This window comes from Seriola aureovittata, chromosome 7 (assembly GCF_021018895.1).
Source record: "Seriola aureovittata isolate HTS-2021-v1 ecotype China chromosome 7, ASM2101889v1, whole genome shotgun sequence".
Lineage (NCBI taxonomy): Eukaryota > Metazoa > Chordata > Actinopteri > Carangiformes > Carangidae > Seriola > Seriola aureovittata.
Window position 1 is genome coordinate 9732361 of NC_079370.1, and position 22953 is coordinate 9755313.

General features: G+C 40.9%; 2 protein-coding genes across 3 annotated transcripts in view; both read right to left on the minus strand.

Moving 5' to 3' along the window:
* The window catches only part of arhgef1b (Rho guanine nucleotide exchange factor (GEF) 1b), a 41155-nt gene extending 37741 nt beyond the window's left edge, over positions 1–3414 (minus strand). For both annotated transcript variants that reach the window (XM_056380565.1, XM_056380566.1), the window contains exon 1: positions 3173–3414. The gene's annotated coding sequence lies outside the window, so the exon portion shown is untranslated. The remainder of the gene's footprint in view (positions 1–3172) is intronic.
* Positions 3415–6341: 2927 nt separating this feature from the next.
* The window catches only part of erfl1 (Ets2 repressor factor like 1), a 42130-nt gene continuing 25518 nt past the window's right edge, over positions 6342–22953 (minus strand). Inside the window, exons 3-7 of the mRNA XM_056379771.1 lie at positions 15792–15865; positions 14715–14949; positions 12624–12801; positions 10723–10852; positions 6342–8956 (exon numbers count right to left, since the gene is read on the minus strand). Of these exons, the coding sequence (XP_056235746.1) occupies positions 8139–8956; positions 10723–10852; positions 12624–12801; positions 14715–14949; positions 15792–15852 (1422 nt within the window). The 5' untranslated portion in view covers positions 15853–15865 and the 3' untranslated portion in view covers positions 6342–8138. The remainder of the gene's footprint in view (positions 8957–10722; positions 10853–12623; positions 12802–14714; positions 14950–15791; positions 15866–22953) is intronic.

The window sequence follows — 22953 nt, forward strand, 5'->3', positions numbered from 1 at the left end:
GTGGCCTCACAAATTCCCCTCAGTGTTCATAGCACTACTTTCTCCGAACAGTCACACAATGACAGTTGTCACATCTAACTGATACAAAAATGACAGTATTGGGACATTACACCTGCCACAGATGACTCAAAATGATAGTAATCAGCATCAGTGTCCAAAATCTCCATTAAGAGCTCACTGCAGAGTAAACCACTGTAGAGAATGAGTGACACAGCCCCAGCCTTTCTCAGCCACGACAGTGTAACAGTGAGCAAGCAGTAACAACAGCAGCACCCTGAAACCGAAGCAGCTACATGGAACTCGGGCAACATTACTTTCATCATTTACACCCGTAACTCCCCTACTGTGACATCAAAATGTCTCTGGTGAAAAAGGTCAAGCGATGTCTGTTATAGTACTGTTATGTCTGTTTATGCTGTTGTCCCTTGTGCAAAAGAGGTTTCTGACCTCAATGTGACTTCTATAAAATGTAAAACATTCTCTGAAGGTTTAATTTGAAAAATTATTAACAGATAAAATAACCACATGGGAATGCTTATTTGAGGTTAATCCAGTCAATAATCCAGTAATTAACAGACAAATCAAGGCACAACATCACAGTGATGCACTGATTTTACACAATACAAGCAAATGGCCAACAACAACTACAGATATTAAAGAAATAGACACGGTCTAGCAAGAATTCAGCTGACAAATCTTTTCAAACCACACTTTTCAAACCACACTACATTTTAGGGCTGCAATTTATGATTATTTTCATTATAGATTAATCTGCAGATTGTTTCCTCAACATATCGATTAATCATTTGGTCTATAAAACATTAGGAAACGGAGGAAATGGTGACATGTTTGTTTTGTTTAGTCCAAAACTTAAAATATTAACATATCTGAGAACATGGAACCATCAAATGTTTTGCATTTATTCATACAAAATGACTCGAACAAGTCATTGATTATCAATATAGTTGCCGAACCATTTCCAATCAAGTCAAGGCGTCTCCAATGTATCCAAGTAATCTAAAATTTATTTCGTCCATGCAAACAAACACAGGAACACACACTTTGTTCAGTGCTGAGATTACCTGTCGTTTCACAGGTATAGTTGTGTCACATGCGCACTTCAGCTTCCTATGCATTCATGCACAGAGTTTTGTAACTTCACCCCATCTCAACCACTGAGCTCATTCAGGAGGAATCAGTAGATTTCCCTATGAAGATGAGCAGCCCAGCACGCTCTGTCTCTCATTATCTGCTGCCTGTGCGTCAACCTAACTGCAGCCAGAGAAGAATACCTGTGCTCCCTTTGAAGTCCGAGCCTGACTACAGTAAATTATTATCTTGCCTTTAACACAGCTCCACACCCCAAGGACACCCCTTGGCTGATCCACTGTGGGTGCCACTACCTGTCCCTCCAGTTGTTGGATATCTCTCAAAGAGATAAACAATAAGTGTTACACCTCACTGAAGCACTATCTGAGTTAATCTTGCTCCCCTCTGAGAGACAGTGGATGTGGGTGAGTTTATGTAGGCCTATAACAATAGAGAGAGTGAGAGAAAGGGAGGGAGAGAGCGGCACAGCAACTCAGATTAAATAGCCAACATTCCTTTAAAAGGAAGAGAAGGTAGCCTTTGGGCTCCAGACAAGCCTGCACTTGTAAAACATGGGGAGAAAGAGATGACAAGTGCAGTGCTCCTCTGGTCTAACAGAGCGTAACAGGAAGTGGCAGGGCCTGCTTCACATGGGGCCTCTGGGGTGCAGCGACTGGCTGTGAACACGTCACAGTCTCCAAAAACCGCCAGCTGCAACGCCCTTAACACACACACATACACAGCACATATAATAATTAGCAAAACTATTTGTAATTAGCACTCACTGGAAATGTGAGTTTGCTTAGACAGAGCTCATTCTTGCAGACCAAAACCCGGGAGGAGCAAAAGTCATATATAGGCACAAATAAGACAAACTAGCCTGGAAACCTGGCAAAAAAACCTGTTGTTCTTCAGGGAGTGATTAATGAAAACATGACGGCTCACTGGCAAGCACAACCCACACTGTTCCAGCCTCCTATCTTTAGTTAATGACTGCATTCAGATAATGAAGCTGAACTAGATGTACAGTAATTGCAGTTTCCTGTGAGAACAGGAAACCCTTGCCTATTCTGCACAGGCCATGTCCTCTGTTTCACAAGGCAAAATCAACATGGGTAATCAATTATTTGCAGACACTAATTATTGAACACTGTCTGCATGGACACCCCCAACTCTATATGCACTATATGGGCTGATTTGATGAGTGAGTGGTATAGAGAGAGGGGAGGGGAGAGAGAAAACTGGGAGGGACTGCTGTCATACAGAGCAGCAAGATTGTAGCCTACTTTCATGTTGTGCAAAAACAATGTTGACAAATGAATAAGAGGAAAACAAAGGGCTCGTTCACCTAAGTCTGTAATCACACTGCCAAGTGCCCTTCTTTCAAATGGACACAGCTGGAAACAACAAAACGGACATTTAAGAGGAACAAAATACAAACAGCTTTAGACTCTAGGCTGGATTTTCCTTATGAGAAACAACCACTGCACATTTGTGATAGATTTCAGTCAGATTCTCTTGCAAAGAAGACACCAATACAAACTATTTCACAAGGTCGCCAGCTACAAACTCTCCACTGAGTACCAATGACACAGCATAACTCCATTTGGGAATATTAAAGTGATTTGTAGTTTGGGATAAGACCTAAACCAGTCAAGCCATAAAATGTTAGATGGCTTTGCCAGAAATTAGCTACACACGGTCCAACTCTGCTACCTGAAGTTGTTATACCCACATAACAGCTACTTTAATGCTTCTGACTAATACTTCAAGTTTCCCCAAAAGAACTAGAATATTTCCCGGTGCTACAATAATTTGCGAAAATGTTCAATAAACCCGTTATAATTATTATTTTTTATATAAATATGAGTTAGATGAGATGTGGTGAAGCCAGCCGAACACAGCATTCCTCTGTGTGGACGCTACCGTCTGCTGCTCGGGCTGTAGAGGTGTGGAGGGGGGGTAAGCCGTTTCTCTTGGTTAAACAAATATCCATGGCGACTTTTAACATATCAAACAACGCCATAAAAGTTCCGTTTCTTTGTAAAGTTTGTATGCAAAGAATTAAAAATGATGTACTCACCCTTAAATTGAGAGAAAACGACAGGCAGCGCGTCTAATAGGTTTCCTGTTCGAAAGTTGCCGTGTGTCAGTGGGAAAAAAACATTGTACGCGGAAGTACACATAAAAAAAAGCAGAGGGTGATCAGCAGACGGTGATTAAAAAGCAACGATTTGGCGTTTCAAAATGATCGAGTGCAATGTGTCCGACAACATATAAACACGGGTAATAAATTCACTTATTACCTTTGTGTGTTTTATGGCTTCACAGTCAATTAAAAAAAAGTAAACCGTCTAAAAGGGGTTGTTTCCGCACTGTGTTACACAGTAACCCGTCCCCATTGAGTCCACACTGTGCTACTGAGCAGTAAGTATTTTATAATTAGGCCAATGATATTTATGCCTGTGTGTGATTTATATGTGGTTAAAGCCACATATTTGCAGTTAAGGGATATTTAGCCAAGATATTCCAACGCGCAGTGTACGTTATTTCAACTTTGCAGTACACTACTGCTCTCACTGTTCAACATTTTAGGCTATTATCTAATAATAATTATTAGCAAATTTCCTACATGAACTTATATGAACTCTGTTGCTTAAACCTGATTTCTGTCTCATCATCAGTATTAGTGTCCAAACCATAGCAGTGACCAGAAAATACATTTTCTTCCTAAATTAGTCGATTATTTGTTCCTAAACAACCAAGCTCTGCTGTATGAAGCATACATTATTTCACCTTTTATGTTCTTTTTCCCAGCTGATCTGTTGGTTTTCATACAGCCATAAATACATTTCACACACTATTGCGAAGCCAGTCTGTAGAGATTCCAGCTGTTAGGCAACATAAAGGAACATCTGTCCGTCGTGAAATCAAGGCATCTGTTGGCAGAGTGGATTGCCCAAACCAAACTTTACTCCCCTACCTGATCACCGGCTGCTTCACTTCAACTCTGGTTTTCATACGCCACCCTGTGGAGAAACATAGACACGACCTGGGCCCTTCCCATCTGAACATTCACTGACTGTCCTGATCTAACTTGACCTGTACTCTCAAACTAATATGACCCTGCAAAAAAAGCATACAAATTGTCTAGTTAGTAAAACCTTTAGATGGCTGTCATGACTGGAGACTTAGCCCAGTTGTAATTTTGTTACAACAGAATAAAGTCTGAGGTTCAAATTTCATTCTTGACCTAGGAAAAAAACAACCTCAACACTTGGTCTATTTAATAGCTGTTCTTGAGCTTTAGGTCAAACCAGCTGTCACTGAATTGTTGCTTTTCAAATAAACCTTTTATTCTGAGAACTTTAGGGAGTTCTTGTCCATGTTGGCTTAAAATAAGGTCTATTTAGGCCTTACATTTTTTGGATTTTACAAAAAAGGCTTGATTGACACACTGCCCACTCTACTCTGGTGTGTAGTAGGAAAGGACTCAAACCTGAGATCATTTCGAAATTGGTGTAGAACAGCAAAGAAAAATGTATGTACAATGTACAAACTACTACTTCTATACTTTGAAGTCGAACTATGGCAGATATAATAAATCATAATAAAACATGAATCCAAGTAGAAGTCAGTATTTAAGTATTAAAAGATGTGTATGAGTGTATGGGTGTGTGTGAATGGTCATAGCACTGTGATGCTGACACAGTGTACAGAGGCTCTGGTCTGGCTAACAACAAACTGCAGTATGATGTGGACCCTCACACAGCTTCCTACTTTACCTTTTAGATTCAACCTGTCTGTTTCCACCTTCAGGTTTGCTCCTTCAGGTTTGGATCATGAACTAAATCTAATTGTCACATATTCTGAGTGGCTGCTAGGTGCTTTAGAAGTGATGCTGATGTGTGAGTTAAGGACATATGGTTGTTTTATTTACCTGTGAGAATGCACAAATTCCCAGAAGATACCCTCTTTGTTCAAACTGTGCAACAGTATTTTTCCGACCTCATACACCATGTTGTCATTGGCACTTACTGGCACTTATGACTTCCACATGCACATATGTTTTGCTGTACCGGGAGGTTTTGTGTGGGTGTCTCTGTGTGTAGTGCGCAACCCTTTGAGGACAATAAAGTCTCCTCTGTTTTTCTGTTGAGGTTGTCTCACAGATTTAAATTCAAATTCCTGTTCAAGTCATTTTCAGACAAGTGAATATAGTTCTGTGTCTACAGTTATCAACACATTCGATGAACAAACTGTTTATTTTTGCCCTTAATTCGAAATATTATAACACGACACATGACAGTCCATCAAACTTTGTATAAATCAGTGTTTAAATACATGTATCTATAAGGTTATGACACCTCGCACCTGTCCTCAAAGTTTACATTCTCTCTGATGTCCATCAATGCTTGTAGTTATTTTTAATTTAATGAATAAATTATTCTAATTCTTATTATTGTCCTAACCTCTCTGTAGCTTGTCAAATGGTGAGAACAGGAATGAACCTTAAAACTGGAGAACAAGTTAAACACACAAAATGAACAAAGAGCGATGACGTCTTTTCATTGTTAATAACATAATTTTCAAATTTAATTGTATTCACATATAAAGTGAATTTGATTGACTGTTTATCTGGCATTGTGTTTGTGACTATATTACACTATACATACTATACACTTTATTTAGTGATGTGTTTTTTAAGTTGTCAACATACATGACACCATCATCCTAAGAATTTATCTATTAATTTTATCCTCAACTGTCTCAATGAATCTAATTAATATTTTGTTTATCTGATTAAGAAATACAGATTAATTTTCTATGATCAAATTATATTTTTCAATTTTAATATGTCATTTCCTCACAGTGTAACTCTAATGCTAATTATTTATGGTATCACATATTTGCAGGTTTGCAAAAGAAACTTTAATTTTTGTTATCAAAACAACAAAGTATCTTGAAACTCAAACATTTAAATTTGTCGGATATTAGCAGTCACATCTGGTTTATTTATATTATATATTACTAACTATAGGAGATATAAAGTGACCAGATAGAAAAATGTAGTTTCATTCAAAATATACTTTGTTGTCCCAAAAATATTAGCAAGGTTTGTTCACTGCTATAAATTGCTTAAGTAGCTTCAAAGATTATGACAGAAATTTGAAGGGCCACCTCGCCCTTCATTGTTCGCTGTGAACAAAATGAATAACAAGATCACAGTCAACAACAGTCCACTATCCAGAATAATGTTTATTGCTTTTGAAGATATTAATCTTTTTCTTCTTTTTTGCACTTTCAATTTTTCTTCTTTACAGTAAAACAAAGAGAGATGACAGGTAAAACCACTGCATTGTCAATTTTGGATGTGTACACACACATACACACACAGAGGAAACAGTATTTACAGCTGTTAGTCAGTGAAGTCCACATGGAGGTGACTGGAGGCCTTTCCTGTAGCAACTCAACAAACATAGAGCTTTACATTAACTTTACAATAGAGCTTTCACAACTAATCGTATACCGCCACTGTTTGACAAACCATAGGCTATAAAGGCTATGAAGCTGTACAATATGGTTTATTGTTCACTCTGTGCTGAGAAACTGGGCCGGAGAAAGGAAGTTGGTCAAAAACAGATAAACAGTTTTTGAATATTTTTTTCCACTGTTAAATGTCCTCAAGCAAACTGAATTGCTTTGCTGCTGGCATGGACAAAAAGCATTGATTGAAAAATAATCAAAACAGATTTTCGGGGGAGGATTTAAAAAAGAAAATGCGAAGACCAATATTATTCACATTTGACTAATTACAGTACAGTTACACTGGGTGAATGCTAACTATAAAAATAAGTCTACCGGCATATATTTGAACCCAAAGGGTTTGTACGTTGGGCATCTGGCAAAAATGACCAAAGGGCACAATTAACTGGGGTTGAGAAAATCAGAGACAATTCCCAGTGTGACCTCTGTCCTCATCATAGAAAAACATCTTCAGAGTGCAGATCTTCTGCCATTAATAATTTAAACTTTGATACACCTAAGCTTATAATTTTTCCAACATGTTTAAATACTGAATTAAATCACAACAATACAGCTAAATCTTATCATAGTGAATAATAATTAAATGTAATGTACACCATATTAAAATATATACACAGAAATATTCATACAAATTTTTAGATTGGCCCAGCTCTCTCTGCTCTCTTTTTCTTTCCGTTCAGAAAATGTGCAGGAAATACTTGAACCACGGGACAAAATAAATATTCACTGACTACCACAGTTAGCACTATTAGAAATATGGATTTTTAACATTTAAATCAACCTGCTAGAAACTATATCATATAAAAGTAAGTGCAAAATAAACTTAGGGGCAACAATTTCAAGCACAGGTTTACGATCAGAGATGATCTCTCAGAGGGAGATGTTGCCTGAAAGGACCACTGGGTGGCAGTATTTGACTGTCTCAAAAGTCATAGTGATTATACTGTATATATACTCCAGATCTCAATAATTACAGTACAGATCTGTAAAATTGGATTGATCTGAGCAATATTTGTTGTTCTGTTCTGTTAGTATAGGGATGTTGTTTGTTAATGTTTGCCAAGGCAGGCATTGCTGTGTTGTAATTTACTACCTCGCTGCCTTCTATCATAGCTCGGCCACGGACAGCAAATTGTAGAGTGCTGAAGGCAACGTGTAAACAAGTCTGCAAACCACGGCGTGATCATTTAGTGTGAGAGATCAAAACAGAAAGGACAAGATGGTGACACAGACAGCCGATACACTTAAAACTGTACGCCCCATATGTTCCGAGATGGGGAAGTCGGTAGTGTAATGGACTGTAGGCAAGTAAAAACTTACACAGGGAAACAGTAATTTTAGAAGTAAAGAGCATAACTGCCTTTCCTGGGAAAAGCATCTATCAAGACTGATGGGAGAGTTGATAATCTAAAGCAGAAAAGAGTTGCAGAGAAATGAAAGGAGAGAAGAAGAGAGTTATCAGAGCATAGACTGGCAAGATGGTGGACGCAGGAGAAAATGTATTAGCTGTGTATCATTTTGAGAGTCTCTGTCTCCCTGTGTCTTTCATGCAGAGCCATGGAAGGAGAGAGCGACGGAGCCAGGGAGGGCGGAGGAGGAGTGATGGGAATCAGGCTCTTCAGAGGATGTGGAGACACTGTTGGAGGGAGCGATGAGATGGGTGGCAGCACGCTCCCTTTCTTTCCATCCAACACAATCTGTGATCGGTTTGCCAGGCTGGATTCCTTCCCGATGCCAAATTCATGCTCGTTTTCATTCTCCGAGCTGCAGTCGCTCAGATCTGTGATCTCCAGGTCTGAGTCCGACTCCGGGTCCTGCTTCACCCCCCCCCTCCTCTCTGTGGGGCTCTGTTGGTCTGTCCCAGTCCCGGATCCCAGCCCGACCGCTCCAAGCCCCAGGCTCAGCCCCGTGCCAGGAGGATTGGTCTCCACCCTTTCCCTTTCCCCAAGTGTTGCCCCGTTGCCAATGTCCGTCCGAGCCATCGACAGGCTCCCTGGGTAGGGTGGCAGGCAGAGTCTGGCTGGCTGACCACCCGCTGTGCCATTCGTCCCCCCAGTTTGCCCCGCTGCTCCCCTCTCACCCCCACCTGCTTCCCCTGGGGGGAGCAGGGAAGAGAAGGGGTGAGGCAGCTGGGAAAGGCTGCTCTGCAAAGGGTTGGGGTAAAACTGGGAGGGGTAGAGGGAGCCAGGGGGCAGTTTGGGGCAGTTATTGAGAGAGAAGGCCCCTGGGAGGTAGGGGTTGAAGCCCCAGGGGTAGTCAAAGGGTGGGTTGCGAGGGTACGGGCCCAGCAGGGACGGGGGTTTGGAGTAGCATGGGGCACCTAGGACAGAGAAAATCCAGAGACGGAGGTTAGAACTCAGAAGGGCCAAAGGTTTCTTGACATACAACATCCAAGAATGTTCACTAATTATGCTCAACGGTATTAGCAATTCTAATCAGAAGCCACAGGGGCCAATTCTGGCACGGTTGCTTTCAACAAAAATCTGATGGTTCATTTATGCATGCCAGTACTGTGTAGTACACCCACTTCACACTGCTGCAAACCAGATGTGATCACAAAGATTCTGCACTGCAGTCAAAACTAAAAAAAAAAAAAAAATCAAGCAACTAATCAAGCAGAGTTTACATCCTCCAAATGGTGTATTATTTCAGTATGTTAAATAGGAAATAGTTGGAGGCATGCTGCCACTGTTCTGACTGCACATCAACACAGTGGGGACAGTCACCTTGTTGAAAAATCTATTGGAGAAATAATGAAGAATGTATTAGCAGACGAGTCTGTGTACTTCCAGAGGTTAAATGACTGACAGGAAGAAAACTTGTAAACTGTCAAGCTCCTGTCACCCCCCTCCCTACATGTTTTGACATGTCATCATATCATTTTAGATTAAGCAAAATCCTTAAGGTGTAACAAATTAAATATTGCACCGTATTTCAATTCAGTTCCTTGTAAGCATCACTTGATAACAGAAAAAGGGGGTAAATTTGAGGTGATGCTGGAATTCAATTTTAATGAACAAACAAAAGCATTGCCTCTCAACCCTACTGTACTTCCTTCCAACTGACAACCAACTCAAAGATTCTCTCTCTCTGCTGCGCCCTCCATCTCTCACAGTCTTCCTATCTCTCTCTCTCTCTCTCTCACTCTGTTATTTACTATGCAGGGCTAATTTGACAGTGGTGAAGTCTCTGCGTGCTGGGCCAGGAGTAGCTGGCAGACACATGAATATTGAATCAGTCAGGCAGGCCTCACTTGCTTATGAAAACACAGTAATGGGCGCCCACAGGCCACAAACTGAAGCCTGCACCCTCAATTAGGGCCTTCCTGCCTGGGAAGGGATTAGGACAGCGGGGACACATGGGAGGGAGAGGAGGGTGAGAAGGGAAGAAGGGGGGAATAGGACCTGAGGACAAACAGAGTGGGGAGGGAGAGGGGTGGGGGTGGGTTTGCAGGTTGTGTGATGAGGAGTGCATGTGTGTGTGAGTACATCTGTTTACATGCTACCTCTCTCTAGCTCTGCACATTCGGTGTATACATTCTGATGCACGCATAGAGCGTGCAGAAAAACAAACAAAGGCAGATACATTAACACACATACATACTGTCAATCATGCAAACGTTCACAAATCCACGCTGCGTTTGTAGACACTTGTGCGTGCGGAGAAAAGAGGAGGACAATTGCGAACAATCACGCTGAAAGGGCGGGTGACTTCTCCAGCCTTCAACTTGTTTCTTACCACCGCTGATGTGCATAATTCACAAGCTAACATGGCCTCTCTCACCTGAAGCACAGCCTCACTGCAGGGTGCGTTGGGACAGCCATCTCTCTTATTTCCTTTAACAATAAATGCTCAAGCCTCCCTATATCCTCAATGCTCTCTCTGCTCTCCTGCTTCCTCTCTACCTTCTCCTCCTCCCTTTGTTTAAGAAGGTCTACTTTCTGTGTATACACTGCCTACACACCCTCTGTACAAGCTGTCTTTTCCCTCATGAAGACGGCTTTGTCTCTGGGATACTATAAGATTCCTGTTTTTGCTCAGGCAACTTTAAGTTTTTGACAAAGTTTTCTTCTTCTGTCGGCTCACCTGAACTGAGGAAAGGGAATGTGTCCAGTCTCAGCTTGTCTCCTTCAGGCCCTGGTGCCGTGGTCCCTCGATCAAACAGGGATGTTCCTCTGCCGGAGTCTGGCAAACGGGGAAACAGGGACTGTATGGCCTGAGCAACAAAGAGAGAGATGAAAAAAAAGAGAGAGAGGAAAAAGATTTAAAAAAGGAGTTTGTGCCTTGACAATAACTTCCTAAATAAAGCACATGTATTCCCACAAATCCAACCTTATGGTGCTGCTGTGTAATGCGGAGCAAAGTCACATGTTGACAGCAGCACCCCGCAGAGTGTGATGCAAACAGTGACACAGTCGCAGCAAGGACAGGATAAAATGGGTGCCATGGGAGTCGTGGTAAAAAGGGAGGTAGGAGGACGCAGAGGCTCAGAGACTCAAAGGCAGGAAGAGTACAGAGTCAAATGGAGACCAGCGATTAAGATTGCGGGCACGAAGGATAAATGACAAGAAAAGAGAGAGGGATTGTGAAGGGACACAGGACGAATAGGACTGAGATCTGAGAGACTGACATCCATTCAGGATGTAGGGCAGCTGTGTGTGTGTGTGTGTCTGTGTGTGTGTCTGTGTGTGTGTCTGTGTGTGTGTGTGTGTGTGTGTGTGTGTGTGTGTGTGTGTGTGTGTGTGTGTTGATGTGTAAAATATGTGAAGGAGAAGGAGACAAGGTAAAAAATAAATGGAACACTTGAATCTCAGGAATCAAGGGGACAAAGGGGGATTTTTTTCCCCAAGCAGGACTGTGGATCAATAGTATCTGTCACCCCACAGCCCCAAGTTTGAAAGGCGAGACTGTACTCCCAAGCTGCGAGATCTGCGTTGCTTAACAAACCGCATTAATGACCCGCCATTGATCTGATCTAACGCGACCCCTTTGCTTTCTATTTCTTTCATTTTCAATCGATGACAGATGGATTCGCCATCGGAGACGGGGATAAGAGAAGGAGGGGATAATGTCTTCTTTTGTTTTAAGGACAAGTTAAAACCGTCTCCCTCCACTGTCGCCTTCAGAGTGTGTGTCTCCTTATCCCATCTTAAGGATGGTGGAGACAAATGATGGATGATTCTCTCTTACTGTACTTTCAAGTTATGTGCACTTTCTAGGACATTAGTTGCTTGAAATAAAATTAACTGCACGCTAGCACTTAAATCAAAGTTAGAAAATAGAGTCTTCTGAAACAATTTGTGTGGCTATGTTCATAATTTAGCATAGACACATTTAAATGGATTTGTTCATTGTTTTATTTTCTATAAATATCTGATCGCTTTAATAGACCTACAAGTAAAGTCATTATTTTTGAACTAAATCATCATTTTTTGTTCATGCCTCCTTCTTTCTGTGTTCGGATACAATTTATCTCTGTAAAAATTTTACAGTCTCACAGGGCAAATAATAAGTGAGTTGTATTCTATTATGATCACCAGTAGAGACAGTGAATAAAAGATAGATATGGTGAATACCACACATTCTCTTGTACAAAATCAAATGCACAGCAGGGGCCTGAGAAATACAACGGCAAAATAGCTGAGAGAAATGGATTTCAGTTACTTGAATTAAATCACTATTAATAAAAAAGAGTTGTGTGTCTTGCCATTTCTCCTTGTCCTTCTTTTTGTTGCAAGTTTCTCTTGCTCTTTTATTCCCTGTGTATTTAAATACCATTTTTTATTATTACCTGCCATAGAGACAAAATATGGATATAATTTAGATTTCAATGAATGAGTCTCATTTCTCAAAAATGTGTCAGACTATAAATTCATGGTCATTTTCTACGTGACTGACACTGCATTATCTGCATTTTCTTATCTTACAATACATATTAAAATATCTCCCTCCACCCTCTCCCAGTCCCTCCATCGTACCCTTCGTACCTCTGGGGTGCAGTCTGGTGCGGTGGAGCCGCCATTGAAGTGATTCTGGGCCAGGAAGAAGGGAGAGTTGGCCATGTCCAGGATGGGGTAGTTCACCAGCACGACCTTACTGAAGTTAAACTTGTAGGTGAAACGTTTCCCTTTAGTTTTGTGCAAAATGCGCTTGTTGTAGTAATACCTGCAAAGGAGGAGGAGAGCATATCGAAGCAGGGATAGAGTGAGGGGATAAAAGATAAAGGAAAAAGGAAGAGGAAAAGGAAAAGAGGAGAGGAGGATTAATATAATGCTCACATCAAGGTTTTGTATTTCATCACCAACAGAAAAGAATAAGTAAACAACTTCAGCGCTGTGGGGTGAGAGCTATGCTGATTTCCCACTGTTTTTATTCAACTCCTCCTTCCTCAAATCAATTCATGTCTGACTGCCTTGATTCAACACAATATGCTCCTGTAGAGGGAAATTTTATTCAGCTGTTAACAGACACAAAGTCAGAAAGCCGAATCCCTTCAAGTGTCTGAAGCCCTTAACATGCAGTGAACTGGAGAACAAAAAACAACAGCAGGAAAACAACAAGACAAAATACTTCTTTCATCATGCACAAGACTATTTTTAAATCAAAAGAAAATATGGGTATTATATTATTGTATAATATTTATTATGGCATCAAAGTGAATGAAATGATGTCTTAAAATGAAAAAAAAGGTGTAGTACTACTAAGTAAATAATCAGATTTTATTCATAAAACACAAATTTGTGACTATTTTAGTGAAAATAATAACCTAAAGAAAATGAGAGGTATGAAAATTGTATAAATCCTATTTTCATCCTGGTATTTAATTTGACTCATCTCTGAAACTGTCATGTAAATGTGCATGCCGACGAAAAACGGCCACTGTTCCCCACAGGAAAGCACATTTACAAAGAGGGGGGACAACAAGAGGAGTCTCCATGGTAACAACCTCAGGTGTCACCCGCTGGGCATGTCGAGCTGTAGTCATGCCGGTTTCCTGTGCCACCCACTAAGGTGTCACAATGTTCAGTCTGCCAGGATGCCAGGCTGATCGGCAGTAAGGGCAAAACATGCAGCCATCTGGTTCAGGTAAAGGAGCTGAGTGCTCAGGCGGGGATGAAGGGGAAGTGCATGGGTGGGGTGGGGTGGGGTGGGGTGGGGTGGGGGGGGCGGTGTGATGCTGCAATCTGAAAAACCATCGGATGTTTTATCGTGGTATAGTATATATCTCTAGTGCCATTTCTTTCAAAGCGACCACAGTAAGTGCACCAAACACAGAGTGCATTAGACAACCTCAGCACTAAATATTGGTGAGCAGCTCCTCATTATGCAGGCGCATTATATCAACAAACACAGCAGCATGTACGTATCAGCATGTATCCACAGTGGCTGCACTCAGTGCAATGATGTGTACGTGTTTTGCTATGCGTGGCAATTGTGCCGTGGCCCTTAATTGAGCAATTAAGTGAGGCTAATTAAGAAGGCTAATTGTGGCCCCAGCCAATTCATAACAATTAGACTCTGACGACAGCCCCCATTAAAAAGAGGCCAAAGGAAAGCAGAGGGAGGGGGGGTTGGGGTAGGAGAACAAGTTGGGGTAGTGTGCATTTGCATAAGAAAACTGCGTGTGTGGTTGGGGGTGTAAAATGCTGAAGGTATGGAGTGTGAACCGTATTGTTTTAATCGCCTTCAGAAAGTTCTGTGCCGAGCAGTTTCCCTGTTCTGAAGAAGTCCAGGCAATTTCAGACTTGGGCTTAATTTTGAAATCCCTATTGAATTTTTTATTTGGCAGCTCAATGGTGAACTTTCCATTAGGATGTCCACAGATAAGGAGAAATTGAGGGTATTGACGTTCCCTAGGAAAAGTCCCACCTTTATCTTTCTATTTTTACGAAAATGGGAAAGAGACTCTTCAGTGAGCATTCAGCCACAGAAGAGTAAACAATATATGTAAACCGTGGGGTGATAAGCGTCTTGATTTATCTGTTACAACAGTGTTATTGCTTGAAATTCCACACATCATGTACACGAAGGTGCACAGACGCCAAACACACCAGAATAATGTTGTTTTCCTGTCATACCTCAGTGCCCTGCTCAGCTTGTCATAGTTCATATGAGGTTTGCATTTCCTTATCCCCCACAGCCGAGCCACCTCGTCTGGATCCTTGATGACAAACTCGCCGTAGTCTCCCTGCCATGCGATCACCCCCTGATACTCTTCCTTCTGCAGCAGCTCTAGGATGAAGTGCCACAGCTGGATCTGTCTGGAGCCGGGGCTCGACTCGGGCTTGTAGGCCCAGTCTGGGAAGGCGAACCCTGGGCAGAGGGAGCAGGAAAGAGAGGAGGATGTTAGGGCCTGTCATTTGTCCCGCTGCTTGCTAGGCATTGGGGTTGGTCGTGTGTGTGTGTGTGTGTGTGTGTGTGTGTGTGTGTGTGTGCGTGCGTGCGTGTTTGTCTGTGTGTGTGTGTTTGGTGGTGGTGGTGGGGGGGGTTGTTGCTGTCTGAATGACTGATGAGTGATGGAGGTGAGGGATGATGTGTTTAATATCACAGCGCGTGCCTTGAGCAATGTTAGTCTGCACTAATGCCCTCTAGCCTCAACAGATTGGTCAGTGGGATGATGACAGCTCTCTGGGAGAGATCTGATTGATGCTGCTCGGGTCTGAATTCTAAAAGCCGACTGTATGCACATCACTGATGGAGTTAAGTAGCTTTTTGACTCATCCAAAAGTGAATCTGGCACTAACTAGCCTTGTAAAACCATTAGACATACAACCAATTACCACCAGAGGCTCAATTTGTTTAGTAATGTGTGTGTGTGTGTGTGTGTGTGTGTGTGTGTGTGTGTGTGTGTGTGGTTAATCTTTTTAGATGAATTTTAACATGTGATTTTGATGATGATGGTGATGTTTGTGAAGTTTTATCAGAATTAAATTTGCTTGTTTTGGTTGTCTGGTTTTAACCAATTTGCACACGCGATCTGGGTCTAGATTAAAAAAAATGTTTAAAGATTTCTGCTCTTTCACTAGTATTTTACTTTAAAAAAAAAAAAAAAAAAAAAATACTCTAATCAGACCTCAAGCAGACCTGACATAACAAAGAAAAGTTAAAATTACAGCTCCTGCTTTTGGTCATCTGAGCATGGCAGCGGGACTGACCTGGCGTCCAGAGTGCGGGCACCGGGGGGAGCAGCAGATCACTGACGCAGTTACAGTCCATGCCTCCACAACACCTGTAAGAAAACAATGAGACGGCATAGAGGGGAAGGAAAGTCAGTAAACAACGATTGTTTGACTTGACATGAATTGTCATTTCATTGAAAATGATTTGCTCAAGCCAGAGTCAGCTACCCAGCAGGTTTACTTTAGCTGAAGTTGAAGGGGAAGAGCAGAAACTTTGTTGAAAATTGAGGTATTGCATAAGGGTCTAAAGGCGCAATATGAGTTCAGAAACATACCTTAAATCGATGTGAAATATGGCAAGGTTGTGTTTTATATGATTTTGGTAGAGATCAGGTGTTTGATGGACGTAATCTTGTGTGGCTAACTGATGCTGTGTCTGATGCAACAGGGTTGACATCCCTATAGTGCATTTATGAACGGGAGGAGTTAAGTAGACTTTTGAAAACCAAGTCAAAGTTGAGCCATACTATCCATTAAAAACTGTGTTGTTTTTAATATATAATATGGCTTGGCTATTCCAGAGTGGAGTTGGTAGTAGTAGTAAAAACTACACATGAAGTCAAAATCTCTTTGTGAAAAGTTATGTTCAAGTACATGACCTCTAACGGATTAGTTTAATGGTCTCCCTGTATAGTAAAGGCTTGGTTTGTTATGTGATTTAAGTCAGACGGAAAATGAAGTTCATTTAAGTTTTTAATCATTATATGATGATTTAAGGGCTATATGCTCAGTAAAACATCTTTTCTCTGCTGATGTTTTCTGGTTGCATAATTATAAAAGATTATAAAAAGTTATGTACTTCATTGACAAACCGATGAAATAGTATATTACGTATATATATATATAATTTCTATTGTCTTACGAGGCCATGTTTGCTGATAAATTATGTACTGTAAAAAGTGTAATTAGTTAAGTAAAAGTAACAATACAACGAACATATCATCAAATTAATGTACTTCGAATTTAAAAAGTAAAATCACTCATTATGCCGACAAAATGGCACTTGTAGGTGTTATACATTATATTTTTTGGTTATTACTAGTGATGCATAAATGTGTTTATTGTTGTAGTTGGACAAGGTGAGGCTTCATATGCTGTGGATAGTTTCTAATATTTAACAATGCATAATATTTTACAATCTTTGAATATAAAATCATGATCTGCAAAGTAACAACAGCAGTCAGATGGAGGTAGTGGAGTGAAAATATTTTCCTCTGAAATGTAGTAGAGATGTGAAATAGCACAAAATAGAAATTCTCAAGTAAAGAACAAATATCTCAAAATTGTACAAGTACAGTACTTGGGTAAATGTGCTTAGTTTTCTAGTAGTTTTTAAACAATATTTGAAAAAAATAAAAACAGAAATCTGCCTCAGGTTATATAATAGAATCACTTGAAAGAAATCTAATATACTGATGCAATAAACATACATGAGGCAGCAGTGATTAACTTTTCTCTCTGACAATAAAAACAGACTCAAATCTGCAAGTGACTGAGATGTTTTGTTGTTTCTATCAATTGCTAACAAGTGATCTGAACGCTCCAGCAACAATAGTGTGTGCATGTGTGATTGAGGGAGGGGCTGGTTGCTTTATTAAATGGCAGCTGATAATGATAACGTCTGCTTGATAAATGCATATAGACGTCTGCTGACAGGAGAAGGTAAGGAGATTTCAGTGTTTCCATGACAAGTTAGTGGACTATGAGACGGGATCTAGTTTGGATATCACATTTTCATCAGGGTTGTTTTACAAAGCTCAGATGGAAGAGATGCCCTGCTGCTACACTGGTATCTTTAATGCTGGCCTCTCTATCTCTCCCTTCACTCTCTGCCTCTATTTAATTATGCTCTGTGAATTTTGGATTTTCCCTCCAGCATTGAAATGGAACGTGAATTATTAAGGTGTGTTTGTATAAATTATTATTGCTAACTCCAGGCATTTCTCTCTCTCTCTCTCTCTATCTCTCACTCTCACTCTCTGACCGACCCTCTCTTTCTATCCATCTCTCGTTCGCTCTCACCCTGCTTCTAGCCTTTGGATTGTGGCCCCTTCTCGCTCTCTCCTCCCTCTCTTCATCTTTCTTGTTTTCAAGCCGCTCCTTCTGTCTTCAAATATAGAGTTGGCATTCATCTTATCTCACTCACGTATTTTTTCCCTCCGTATCATTCATGTTATCATTCCTTTTTTTTTTTTCATCTCTCTCTCTCTCTGTCTTGCGTCTCTGCCTGCACTCACTTTCCCATAATGAGACAAAGTTATCGTAAGGGTTCAAATGACAGCCGTAACTCATATCTTCACACAAAGCTGCTCACTGTCGGGTGGGATTTTTTTCATAAAACTATCCTACACGTAGGCTGTAACAGAGATAACTTGGTATTCAGTGTACCAGGAGGATATCAAATCATACATCGGCCTTCACACAATTAGAAACAGCTCCAATTCAAAACGTACGCCTTTCCATTAAAATGCTGATATCTACCCTGTTCGTCTGACTGAAGGCCTCTGCAGAGATTGGTGTGAGTCTTTAAGAAATAAGATATTCTTTGTGTTCGAGGTAGTAATCTATAAGTTTCCTCTTCCCTGTGGGCTACAGGTCATGAGTACTGCATCATCTCTTTTATTTTCCATATTCTCCTGGTCCACGGCATGTATAAGCTTGTCTCCTCTGAGGATGATATATATGTGTGCTCCTATCTGTCAGGGTCTCTCCAGCTACCTCTCATACCACCTACGCAACGCCTCAAATCTATACCCATCCTCCCTTTTCCGATCCAACAGCATATCTATACAGGTGAATCCTCCTTTCCTCTTTCCCACCTCTTTCCTATTCACACACACCTATCCACTGTCTTCTCCCCCTCCCTCCCTCCTGCCCCACCCATCTCCTTTTCTCTCCCTCTCTCCTGCTCTGTGTGTTTTGCTTCGGCGCAGTAATTTTCCGTTTGATTTCGGAGGTAATGCATTTTTTACAAATCAAAGAGGAAGCCAGGCTGCCCCCCTCCCCATCTCCACCTCCTCCTCCCCTCCCTGCCTCCCTCCCTTCTCCTCCTCCTCTTCTTTCCCTCCCTCCCTTGTCTCCCATCCTCGCCCCCCTCGGCCCCCCAGGCCAGAGAGGAGATAAAGGAGCCCCCATCATTTCCTTGTTAGTTTTGATTTGGGCAGCGCAGGGCTTTCAAGTTCCCCCCATCACCCCCAGAAACATTATAACTAGCAGCCCAGGGAATACTCTTCCTCATACGCACACACTCTTACACACACATGCATGCACAGACTGTCAGATACAGACGCTCACAGATTGTAATGGATTGTACATGCACAGTAAACACACAGTCTCAAGCAGATATGGATGGCACAAATACACAGGTATTCAGGTAACCAAGACACACACACACACACACACACACACACACACACACACACACACACACACACACACACACACACACACACACACACACACACACACACACACACACACACAAAATAAGACATGGAGCCCATAGATATTGACTGAATCAATATAGACACACTAACACACATCTCACCGAGCTGAAAGAGAGAATGCACTTTGTTTACTAAAGATGCTGGTGCACTGATAGAGCACAGAGAAGTGTGAAGACAAAAACACATTTTATTTTGCACAGAGCAACTGTGGACACAACAGGCCAAACAAAAGGACCTCTCTCCCACAAAAGGCCACCCATAAAACCCAGTGTGGATGATGGATCACACAGTTATCAGTGACAATAGTTAACACACACAATAGGGGCACCGAGTTACTGTAGACAATCACATCTTGACAAGAGCACATTCACTGCTCAAAGGAAACCTCAGTTGTGTTCCTCCACAAGTTGTGAAGTGTAGGCCTGGACTAGTTTTAGCAAACAGACCATTACTGTTGCAAACCCTCAGGTGTGTTGATGAGTCAGAGGCTTTTGATAATTCAGTCAACTGTTGAAAGAGTGTGCTGGGTTTTAGGGACAGCTTTTTCTGTGTCTTTAGGACACTACAGAGATGCAAGGATTCACACACTTATGTTAGATCAAGGATGGTCAAGGCTGAAAGGTGATCGTGCTTTTGCTATTTTGCTGCAACTTTCAAACTGCCTCGCGCAAAGTCTCAGAGAGGCAGCATCAGTTCACATCTTTAAAAACCATCTTTAAACCTGCAGTAACTGATTTTCTGACCACTTGGGAGCAGCGTAAACAAGCTGCAAATACAGTATTGACATATTATCACCATGAAGTTGATATGGTAAACTTGTTAGCTCACAGTTGCTTATTTACACAACCAGCAGACACAGAGCAACATTATCATTCGTTTGCAGTCGTGTTACAGGCCTCTTGGCGAAACTAAGACCAATACTCTTTCTCCTTTCAGCTTTTTTTTTTTCTCCACCAACTACTGAGCAAAATATATGTTTTTTTAGCTGCTAAATGTTCCACTTTATTCATGAACTATTCCCTAACTTTGTCTATCTGTGCTGTTCGGTGCTAGATAACATTTTCATTTTGTGCTAAAAGAACTGCCTGCTGCGGCTGGAAATGGAAAAAAGTAAAGTTGTGGGCTGGACAACCAAAACAATGAGCTGAAAGACGCTAAAGCACTCTGCATAGTTGGATGATAATTTTCTGTGAATTTGTCATGACGAGTGACAACTTTCACATTATACTTAGTCAATCTAATCCATTGTAAAATATAATAATATACAAATATCAACAACAGCAGCGCTAAACATGCTTGTTGTCTTTGTTTTTTTATTTCATTTTATAGCTCTTGTTGTTGGGGCTCTTTGTCTCTTTGCTCTTCTACGTCGCTGTCTCTTTGCTTTATCTTGTAAGACACAATGTAACTTCCGTTTTGAAAAGTTCTAGATAGAAATACAGTTTTTTTGTTGTATTTCAGCCACATTTGTATTAGTTTCATTAGAGCCACATAATCTCATCAGATTTTTGCTGATTGCAATAAACCTGTTGACATAATAGGAAAAGAAAAAAGGCATACCCATAATTAGGATATTAAAGTCAGAGTTAGGGGTCTTCAAAAAATGTGGATCATCATGTCAAATGAACATGATCAGTTCATTCAAGTCTGGTTTCTAGCACAACTCAATATTGCTCAAGACATCTTCTCCCAGATAGAAACGATTGATCCACTCTGATGCAAGTTTGCATCGAGGCTGGTAATGTATAGGACCGGGGCCATCGGCAGAAGTGCTATACTTGTGGAGCCAAGGTTAGTAGGCCAATGACAGGAGTGAAAAGGAAACAGTGTGAGGAATATATTGTAGTACCAACTATGTTTTGAAATTCTGCAGAGTGACTGGGGTAGAGGGAGGAAGGGGGGCAGCCTGACATTCAGGCAACATTATGTCTCCAGTGCTGTCTAAAGAAGGAAAGAGTGATGGGTCACGATATAAAAAGATAGAGAAATATGAGAGGCATGAAGAGTCTGGCCTCTCTCGCTTTCTTTTTCCACTAGATGAAACGGACTCTGTACATCTGTCTCATCTTCCTTTTTTTTTGGTTGCCCCTGAAAAAGGCCCAACTGAACCCTCTCTCTCTCCCTTTCTCTCTACTTGCCTCTCTCTCGCTATCTCTGTCTTTCCCTCTCTCTCTGTTCCTCTCCCTGGTTAGCTCTGACACACTGGTCAGCCTCAGGGTGGAAGAACAGAGGGACTCTGCTATGGGTTTGTTAGAGGAGATGGAAAGAAGGAGAGAGGAGAAACGAGGAGGGGAGAGAGAGAGAGAGAGGGGGGAGAGGGAAGGAGGAGGGGAGGAAGGGGGGGTTGGTCAGGGAGAGGGAAAAAGAACCTGTCCATCCAAATGAAAAGTCAACACTGAATCAAATTTCATGACTACAGTGGCCTATAATTCCTCTCATTTAGCTAAATTTCTTGTCTTACTTAAGAAATAACCATCCCAATAGGTGATGCATGATAAATAGCAAATGATTTATGTTTGTTTTATCACTAAGTTTTATAAATATCCAAGCTTTTTCAACATGTTGTTAAATAATATATTGTTTCTGAAGGTATTATCTAGTCTGTACCTCCATATAAAATCCCTACTTATTTGTACAAAAAATTAAGGCTCTTATGAAACAGTGTATAAGAAAAAGACACTTTTAATAAATCTAAGGAACAATGACAGAAACTTCAACCTCACAACCTTTATATCCTCAACAAAATTAACCTCCTGTAAGCTTAACCAAAATAGGTTTCTTTTCTTTAACCCCCAAAACCAAGTACTCATGACCTTTAGCCCCCAAGTTGCCCTTGTAGTTAACTGATTTGTGAAAATGTTGAATTCGATGGGGTTATCCCATTTTATAAAATATGGTACACAAATTAAAATGTTTTGTAGGACATAATACTACCTACAATGGGAATACACATGATTAACTAAATCTAAATAGGCACTGATGTAGTTTTGGTTTAAATGTTCTCATTTTTTAATTTTATGTGACAGGTTTTATGTCTGTTCACATATTGCGACTCTGTTGCAAATAAGTGTTTTCACTTTTAACAGTTTATCCCCTGGAGTGGTGCATTTTATACATCCATTAATAAATCATGTGAAGTTACACTGGATTAAAACAAAGACTGTTGTAACCACTTTAAAACAATTTATACAGTGTTTAAGAGTCAAAGAGCTGCACACACTAACATTATAATAGCTGTGTAACAACTTTCATAACGGTTATATTTCAACGTTCACTAATTTGTACCTAGAACTTCATATACCCTTCATACTGTCATATGAAAGAGTGAGAACTCAGTATACTCTCTGTGATTAGAACAGGCAGCAGTGCAGTGCTGTCAGTGTATTTAACCAAGACGTACAGTCACAGGAGTGCTGAGCCTCTGTGACCGTGCTTTTTCTCCCACAGAGCACCCATTGCTCCACACTGCAGGGGCAAAACTAACACTGAGTCCTTCACACCAAGACAGGCTATCACCTGACAGGACCACCAAACCACAATATCACTCAGTGAAATTCAGTTTGAAAGACATAGTACATGTATGAGCGGGTATAAGCCAATGTACTGTTTCAAGTGGCAAGATTCAGAACAGGGAATAATAGGTCAGAAAATATATTTAAATAACCCAGACATATGAGAATTAATACCCATTA